Raw genomic sequence first — 9,699 nt, forward strand, 5'->3', positions numbered from 1 at the left:
GCTCTCTCTCTCCTTTTGGAAACATTCATTTTCAGTTCTCCCATATCTCCTGAAGCCTCACCAAGTAGTTCATACTGTAACATTACAGCCATGTACAAACGTCAGCAACCCTGCTGCTCAGAGCATCACTACATAATGGAAACTGTACTCATAAAGATTGGGAGGGTGGGGGAAAGTGCAAACTCGCTGCAGAACAACGTTACAGGAGCTCATAGCCGCACATCTAGCCTCTATATTTAAGACAAAATGGAAACAAACCGAGGATGACTTGCAGGTTATGTTGCCTCGTATGCCTAACGTTGCACTAAAGCTTCACGTACAGTATCTGAGATTTAATAGCTAAGAGATGTGCAACACAAAATAGGCCAATACACTTCTAAAATAATTGCAAAAACAATATTTGCCAATCCAGTATTCAAATACTTATAATCTAAATTGTCTCCTTTTTTTTGTTTCGACAGTTCAACATTTTGAAAAATACTGTACCACACACTACTAGAAATTTTAGGAAATATTCTCACGGACAGCTGGGAGACAAGCAAAATATTGCACTAAAAGCCCATTAGCCTAAATTTATATTTATCATGCACTATAGGAACTATGAGTCCAAGCAGCTGTGTCATTTCATTTGGTTACTACAAAGTGCAATATCATCATCATAAGATACCAAATTTAAGCCAATTCAAAAGTGTTAGATCGCCGCAATAAACTACTGATATACTGTAAATTACAGCAGACAAAGTCAAGGCATGGGTAGATACTGAATAAATTAATAAATAACAGATTTTAAATAAATTAACAAACATATAATTCATAAGTTATGTATCATAACATCCAGCTAAAATGTCCATGTAACATACAAACAACCAATCTCAAATAAATACTCTGTGTTTTGGTGAGCAAGTCACTTTGTAAGTCCAGTCTCCATTCGGTGTGTTAAATACGTATTGATCACCCCCTCTAACACTTTAAATCAGTCCGATAGTCTCTTATGCAAGTGTATCAGTAATAGTACTACTCTGTAAATCAATACTGTTTCAACATGGCACTTTTTTTCTTTTTTTAAAAGACGAAAACATATGTATGCTTGTACTTGTTAGACTAAAATGTGCATTTATCTATCCTAAAAAAAAAAAACCTCTTTGAATGTGGTGTCCTTAACTTCAGCTACTGTGAGGGTCCATTTTTTCGTTGGGACATTTAAAACTGAAACACACAGTGACCTATCCCCTCATCTAACTACATCAGCGAAGGCCGTATGAATTAATCAGAGTCAAATGAACTGTTAATGTAAGGAGCTTTGTTTCCCTCCTGCAGCTCCTATCTGAGCATAAATATTTAGTGGTCGCTGTGCTAACAGCGTTACTGGGCCTCATTTGAATGCTGCTTGTATTTGGCATTTGAATGAGAGCTTTGATTGGTTGTTTTTGGTCGTCTGTGTGTGTTTGATGGCAGCAGGTTAGGTCAGAGCTGTGTGTGTGTGTGTGTGTGTGTGTGTGTGTGTGTGTGTGTATGTAGCTGTATACAGAGGGCCAGCACAGAGTAGCAGTTTGAGTGCATTTTCAGAGCTCCTATTCCCTCCAAACAATTAAGAGTAGTTAGCTAGCTAATATATGCCATGATTTCCCATCTGCCAGGAGTTACGGCTCCCAGTCGTCGTCGTGGTGCTGCGAGGCGATGATGACCACCACGGTGAGGATGGTGCACAGCACAATGGAGGCGATGCCAACAGCCAGGCTGATGAAGGAGAAGTTGCGTGCCTCTCGGGAGGCTATTTCCGCCGTCACCATGTCCCCTCTGGCTATCGCCGTACGCACCTAAGTGATGCAGGAGGGAGGGGATGGGCGTGTGGGAGAGAGGAGAAATTAGAATATAAGTTATGTAACTAGAAGCTGCACGAGTGGGAGCTGGGGAGAGACTAAAACACCACGAAGGGATCGATTTCACTGCAGCACAGCCTTAATGTGCAGAAAGAGGCCACACCACAAAACATTAACACACGATAGCAACATGTACAGCTCAGACCAGTGGGTCCACGCCTTGTCAGCTCAGCTCAACTCAAAGCCAGCTGAGCAGGCCCAGAGGAAAAAATCCATTCTGTCCCGTTGCACCGACAGTGGCGCAGTTACGTAATGTGGTCTGTCGTGTGCATGTTGGTCAGCACAGCCTGTCATTACAGAGGGAAACAACAGGCATCATGAAGTATGAGAGCCACCAGACTGAGCCTTTAAGTTTCTAACACCACGCTCAACTAAACTTGTATGTTGATAGCATCAATAAACAGCTTGTAAAAGAGCAAACTCTGCCTTTTAATGCTGATATAGATTAACTATAGGTGTAATGATGCTGCAGCAGCATACTGCAAGGAACAAGATACATTCTCTTTGCATGTGTAATCTAAATCCTGACATTCGTTGCGGCAATTTCCTTCCGCTGTTGACTGTTTTCCCTGTTTCAACGTAATTTAAAAGTATTTATAATACTGGCGCAGACTGGTCTCAGTTCAATCACAGTTCATTTACAGCCACAACACTGTTTTGTTTTTGTTTTTCCCTGCGTCTCAACTCTTACAAGCATTTAAATCAGTTTCTTAATTTATTTTCTAGTTCATGCGCACAGGAAGAAAGAGATGCAAAGCAACCTGTCACATCCTGTTTCCACACTAGCCTTCAGGGATGAAAGATGTTTCCCAACAACCACATCGCTCACACGCAGCCAAAAGTCTGTGGGTTTGTTTACAAGCATCTATATCTCTGCTGCGACTATGTACAGTCCATTAAAATGAGAATAATTTCTGTAATGGAGGTTTCATTCATTTACCTGATGTTCATTATCTATTCAAATTTTGTGCATTTTACAAGATTGACAACTTACCTCATGCGCAGGTCGGCGCAACACATAGCTACAATTCATCCTAATGGGAACGCGGATGAGTGGACCAAATTTCAAGGCAATTCATCCAATAGTTGTCGAGACATTTCACTCCAAACCAAAAACACCAACTTCATGGCGGTGCTAGAGGAAAAGTCAGGGGGTCATCAAAGTCGGTAGGCATCATCCTCTGGGGACCATGAATGTCTGCACAAAATCTCATGGCAATCCCTCCGATTGCTGTAGAGATATTTCAGCCTGGAGGTGGCGGACCGGCCAGCACAGTCATCCCTAGGGCCATTGTGCTAGTGTGGCTAATATACACAGCCCCCATTCGTAAAAACCACAAGTTTTTTCCCCCAAAAGACTCTAGCTTAATGTGACTAAAATAGGAACGATTTTTAATATCTTACTTTTCTCTAGACTAGAAATTTTCATCACAGTGTCATTCTAAGCAAGCACATTTCTGAGGATGAAATGGTGGGTAAAATGACTTTAGGATGCATTTACATTACAAAAGTCTGTGGTAAAGGCCATATTATGCTAATAAAACCCAAAGATCAAAAAGATGCTATGAAGCAGCATTAACCTGCACTGCTTTGATGATCGCAATGATGCCTGTCGGCCAGAAGCAGCAGACGGTGGTGAGCACAGCGATGGGCAAGTAGTCGTGTGGCGGCCGGCGGTCCATCAGGGTGATGCTGGGTGGCATTTGCATGGGATGAATCTGGCCGGGTGGGATTCCTGGGTGGGCTCCTCCGGTGGGCATGTAGGGCTGACCCTGAACCGACGGGAGAGAGAGGAAAAAGGAGACGGAGAGTAAGTAGACACTCTTTTTTTTTAAAACAGTAGAGCTGTTGCAGAGCAGCTTACAAAACACTTTCCACTCAAAAGACACAAGAAAAGAGGCGACACGAGCAAAGACGAGGACGGTGGTTAAAGCGAGGCAGAGGGAAGGATACAGCGCCTGTTAGGATTACTCATGTCCGACAGGGAGCCATAACAAAAAAAGACTTCATTTGCATTTTTGACAGATGTCTGTCAAAGTGATTGGGTTTTTTTTTTGTGTTTTTTCTAAACAGTAGATGTCAGAGGCACGTTAATCACAGCGCAGAGCCCCTGAAGATTAGCCTTAAAATCCCATGGACATTTTTCAGCTTCGCTTTCTCACAAACCACCTGCAGAGTTCAGACGTGACTTCCTCTTATGTTGTGTAAGTATCTTCTGTACGGTGACATCCTGAGGCTGTAATAATACTGTTCACTGCAAGACTAGCAAAAGAGAAATCAGAGTGCATTGTTGCTTTACGCTTCTCTGAAACCAAACTGTGTTCAGAATAGTTTTGCATTTTTCAAGAAAAGAGTCTTTATCAGATAAATCCTAAGCATGAAGTTTGTCAGCAGCGCGGCCGGAAATGTTGGAAGCTCTGAACGATTTGTGAGAGTTCAGCTAAGCTGAGCGTGCTACAGGGGAGATTTTTCTCCTGATAACTTTTTTTCCTTCGCGTCCTACCCACAGTCCTGTAAGAATGTATGTACGTGAATGAAAAATGTCGTAATAATATTCATTTTATTAAAAGAGATTGACGGTGGGACGGTGTCAAAAATAAACCAACCGGCCTCTGGTCTTCAAATTAGGACACAGGGTGGTGATACCCGTAACAGCACAAAAGCAGTTACACTTTCAGTTGTTTGATGACTCACGTTCGCTTTCTGGTGCCAAATTTTACCACTTCCATTTTACTTCAGGGCAAAAGGTTGAGTGGTTTTATCCACTAATATATAATCACATGTAGTTCTAATTCAGCAATGATGTTGTACAAAAATAATGATTAAATAAAGGGTACAAAAATGAGTACCTATTAATGATTTTGAGCACTGGTTCCCTGATCCTTTGTATCGAAGCAATAACTGCTCACTGCCGTTCGTCAACAGCTCAAGAATAGACAGATGTTTCCCTCTGAAATGACCCTATTTTTTTAAATTATTGTTTTGGGAATTTTGTGCCTTTGATAGACGGGAAATAGTAGAGAGATAACAGGAAATGAGGAGAGACAGAGACGACGTGCTGTACATACTGTGCGTCCCCCATCCGATGTGAACTGGGGTTTGAGTCGTTTGTGGTCGGTGCCTTAATCCGTACGCCACCCAAGGAAGCCCAGATTGTCTCATTTTAAGACTTTTTCGAGTGCTGGAGAGGTAAAACTCTCCAGTACTTAACGATTAAAAAGCAAAGGTTTTAGAAGAGTAAAAAATATTAATACTAGTTTGTCTCCTATGTTGCTAGTCATCTCACAGCCGCCTCAGATTTATCATGTGACCCTTTGGGATCTCGCGACTTCCAGGCTGGAAGCCGCTGATCTCGAGGACATTACGTATTAAAAAAAACCGTTATCGATGCCATTTCACCTGCCGGGCGTAAAGTTCCAGTGCGCAAATGTCATTTATGTCATATTCTGGTTTTTTTTAGTCTTAGTGTCTAATTTAAAGCACTCTGAATCACCCTGTGGATAAAATGAGTTTGTACGAATACAGTTTGGTTTGCCTATTAGCTGCCACCGGCCAGAAAACTGCAGCTGCTTTTTAATGCAATGCACATGTACTGTTTACTTAAGCCAATCTAAGGACAACTAATGAAAATTATACATTATATTACATTATATTATATTATAATCTGTGGAATTAGTCTATTCAGCAGTTATTCTACTTAATGCTCATGTGTCTGTCTGTCCCAACAAAAATAACCAGACAAGTAAACAAAGACACATCAACCAAGCTGTTTGATGTTTCAAGCATTGCTGCAAACATTTTGTCTTTTTTGAGTAATGGTCATCACAAAAAAAAAAAAAATCACTATTTCACACTTTATGCTACGGTTTTGTGATTTTTCTCATAATTTTCGCGTAATTGTCGAAGTAGTTTCCTGGAAAGAAATTATATAATTTTGTACGAATTATAGGGAAAATAGAGACATTGTTTCATTAGTAAATATGCAGATACTTAATGGCCACAAAGCAGGCAAATGAATGTCTGAGTTTTCCCTATAAGTCGTTTCTTTCCAAGACACTTCCTAGTAGATTATTAGGAAACTATGGACCTGTGAAATAAAGGGATACCTGAATAAATTTTCATCCATCAGATCTGTAAACGTGAAGGATGGAAAACATAACAGCTAGTGTCTGTGATATGAAATGTATAGCACCCTGAATTTCGAACGGAGTCTGGTGTAATTCTGCTGCAATCTGATGTCAGACCCGTGAAATCTGTCGTCTCTGACTCACCGATGCCATGGGGTAGACGGGTACGTAAGCTGTGCAGGGCTGCAGCTGAAGCGGGTAGCCCGGGTGGAGGTATCCTACAGGGGGGTGAGGCATGGTGCCTCCGGGTCCCTGGGTCTGGACGGTGTAGCCATGCGGGGCCCCAGGAGATCCCAACGGGCCGCAATGGAACTGGGTTTCTTGGAGGTAGCCCTCTGAGCCTGGAGGAGGAGGTGGAGGAGGGTAGCTGGGCTGGGCGCCCGGTGCAGGGGGCATGTTGGGGTGTTGGGGTACGTTGGGGTCTTGCGGGCCGGGGAGGTACGGAGGAGGCTGCATGGTCTGACGGCCGGAGTCATCGAGACCTGAGAGACGAAGAAGAAAAAGGAGAAGAAAAAAGGAGAAGAAGAGGAAGGGTAAGAAAAAGAAAGCAGGTAGGAGAGGAATCAGAAATAGAAAGAGCAGAGGAAGAACGATAAAAGAAAAAGATGTAAGAGTGAGGGCATGTTATCTAACTCAAGGACGGCTACACGTTGGTCCGCATGTTGAATGTAATATGTCTTATCTCACTGTTGACGAGGGAGTTACACAATTACTGCAGCTCCTAAGCAAGACTTCAAAAAGCATCCACAAAAAAAAACAGAAAAAGCCTGATATTTTCCAACCTGTGCAGGCTGTGTGCTAATGATGACAGTGATTGACATTTTCCCTCCAAAAGAAGAAGGGCCTATTTTTCTCTCTCCATCTCCCCTCAAAACGATGCTTACTACCAGTTAGAAATGTGGCATTTCGGAGATGGAGAACTTCATCTGATGGTCTGATCTGAAGCAGCCGTCCGCCTTTGGCCGTCTGAACATTCCCCGCTCACCTCTCCTGCCCCCCTCTGTGTCTGTTAAACACAGAAAATGACTGATAGGGTGTCGTGTTTTCGCGGTAGGGAAGTGGCTGAGGGTGCGGTAATCCATTCTGACAGGGACATGAGGAGGGAGGAAGAGGTGGAGATAGATGGAGGTAAGGGGTGAAGTGAGAGAGGAGGAAGGAGAGCAGGAGGCGGTCAGAGAGGGGGAGCGGCTGAGTGATGAGGGTTGACGACTTGATGCTCGGGGACCGGCTTTACGTAACACTCCCCAACTCTGTCGTGAGCAGGAACTGGACCAGAAACAGACAGAGGGGAAAGGGGCGAGCACGGGGGAAGGGACACCTTTAAAAGGTCATAATGTGACGTGACGAGCCGCTTGGCAAACATGAGACAAAATATACATGGATTGAGCTGACGGTGTTTATCACATGCCCGTGACATACTTTATATTTATATCTGGAGCAGTTTTTTCATTCAAAGTCTAATGAAAATGATCAAATACGGGTTGAAGAAGAAGGAAGAAGCAGAAGAAAGAAGAGGAAAAAAGTCTGGAGGGTTTTTAGTTGAATCCTGATTAAAAACTGGTTAAAAAAAAGTTAAAGCCAGCTCTTTGGACCTCTGACTATGTCACGCTACCTATTTTTCGTTGAGACTGAACAGGAAATTACACCCTGGTTTCGCTTCTCTGTTTGACCCCGTCCTTGCTCATTTTCAGTTCCACGGCGGTGGTGAGACGACTGACAGGAGAGGACAGAAAAATGTCTTCCCTCTATTACGGTTTATTTTGCTGTTCTTGTGGATTATCGAATCATTTTAGCCCCTTCGGGTCTCTGAAAACGATTTAAGTCCAACAGGGAGAAAGACACTCAGACATGCGCAGCCACTGACGACGGGTCACACGCAGATACTTCTTTGTTTTATGGGGTTAACAGGACAAAAAGGTCAAGTTATAATGGAGCTCCACATTTCAGATGAGCCTTTCACAACTCACCAGTCACTTGAGTCTTAAAATCTCAAACAGTGGGCTAATACTCACTACAGATCCAGTTCTAGCCATAATGTTAGTACATATTAATTGATAATTACTGTTTACTGATAAATAGTTTCTAAATAGTTTCCATTCCTCTTAGTAACACTTTCGTGGTTTTGTTTAAAATCGAGATATCGACATCCCATACGATCATTGAAAATCTGTCTATCTAAAATATTGACAATTTTGACAGTCACCAAAACCAGCACAAACTGATGTGTGTGTGTGTCACTCACAACACCTGAGCACCTGGCAGCGTCCAGGACCCATGTGGACCTGTGTTTAACAAGTCGAGTCAATCTTATTCGCGCTGCGGGGCTCAAAAGGACATTTTAGAAAACCTATCCCCCCAGAGGTCCACCGCGCCGACGGTATCTTCAGCCGCGATGGAGGAAGTGGATCCGCGGGTGCAAATGAATTACCCCGGGGCTTGGATTCGCTCGCGCTGCCCAGCATCACGAGTGCCGCAAAAAGAAGCCGCGCACGGTGTGAAGTCATGTTACATGTTCGGCGTCGCAGCAGCATCGTGACTGCACTCGAACAGGGGGAAACAATGTGCTGCGGGCGCATCCTTCTAGAAAGACATCACCGGAGCGCTGCAGCTGTTTCACAGTTCAGGTGTCACGATAGCCTTTTTTTTTTAAATTTCTTTATTTCACTGTGAAGCTTCTCACTCGGCTGTTTGACACCATGAAATAAGAAAAAAAAAAATAAATAAAAGGAAACTGGAAAGGCGAGGCAAAAAAAAAAAAAAAAAATGTTGTAATTAGGATCGTTATTAAAGCCTGTTAAACACGCGCGCGTGTGAGGGCGTGCACGCGCTAAAAGGACACCCCCACTAAGGTCTATAGTCAGGAGAGATGAACGTGTCTCATAATGCTGACCATGAGACACATGGAGGAAAGACACGAGGAAAAATAACTATAATAAATTCCAAAATAGCCATGTTAGAAAAATATCAAAGTATACGCAGAAATGGTATCAAATCCAAACAAAATGCTCTACTTGAGATCCAAACGCAATCACGTAAAGTCTGATTAGTCACTTTAGACTCTCCATTTAGCGCCATGGAAATAATGTAAGGCCCTATGGTGATTTTTTTTTTTTTTTTTTTTCTCCTCCGGCTGCACCCACACAGCGGTGCATCATCCTATACTGTGCAGATAAATAGCGGATGGAGACAAAGGGGAGGAGGAGGGGGGTGCTGGAAAAAAAAAAAGAAGCAGATGACAGACAAAAAGACCTGATATGTATCCGTGGATCAAACAGACGAATGTATAATCAATGTTCAAAAAAAGCAAAAAAAAAAAAAAAGCAAAAACCCAAAACCCAAACCTCTTTGTCAGATCGGAAGCGGCTCAATTAGGCTGCCAATTAGGCTTCAAAATACGCCACGTACGGCACAACTACACAACACTCACCGTGTTTTTCCGACGACATGCCTGCCGATCTGCGGTCCTCCTCCTCTGCTCGGGTGTCTTTTGACTCCAGCTGCTGGTGAAAAAAATCCCTCCTTCGGTGCGCGTTGGTGCAGACTTTTATTCCAAACGAGTGCAACCCATCCTCAAGATGTCTTCATCTTACACACACATACATATATATATATATATATATATATATATATAAAAAACAAACAAAACAAAAAGAACAACAACAACAACAAAAAAACAACCCACCCACGGTTTA

The 9,699-nt window shown here is 42.8% G+C and overlaps 1 protein-coding gene across 1 annotated transcript; it reads right to left on the reverse strand.

Annotated features, from left to right (window-relative positions):
* Positions 1-1,640: 1,640 nt before the first annotated feature.
* prrt1 (proline-rich transmembrane protein 1) lies at positions 1,641-9,516 on the reverse strand. Its single transcript, XM_040122382.1, has 4 exons — positions 9,435-9,516; positions 6,152-6,489; positions 3,461-3,652; positions 1,641-1,817 (listed from the first exon to the last, which is right to left on the reverse strand). The coding sequence occupies exons 1-4, from the start codon at positions 9,451-9,453 to the stop codon at positions 1,641-1,643; spliced, it is 726 nt and encodes a 241-aa protein (XP_039978316.1). The 5' UTR covers positions 9,454-9,516.
* Between the last annotated feature and the right edge of the window lie 183 nt (positions 9,517-9,699).

The sequence above is a fragment of the Xiphias gladius genome, chromosome 24, assembly GCF_016859285.1.
Source record: "Xiphias gladius isolate SHS-SW01 ecotype Sanya breed wild chromosome 24, ASM1685928v1, whole genome shotgun sequence".
NCBI classification, from domain to species: domain Eukaryota; kingdom Metazoa; phylum Chordata; class Actinopteri; order Istiophoriformes; family Xiphiidae; genus Xiphias; species Xiphias gladius.

Bases quoted from the DNA above. Each gene is read 5' to 3' on its own strand.
- prrt1 (XM_040122382.1), bottom strand. The intron at 3,653-6,151 runs GTGAGTCAGAGA...CCGTCGGTTCAG, and splicing joins CCGTCTACCCCATGGCATCG to GGTCAGCCCTACATGCCCAC. The intron at 1,818-3,460 runs GTTAATGCTGCT...TGCATCACTTAG, and splicing joins CGATCATCAAAGCAGTGCAG to GTGCGTACGGCGATAGCCAG.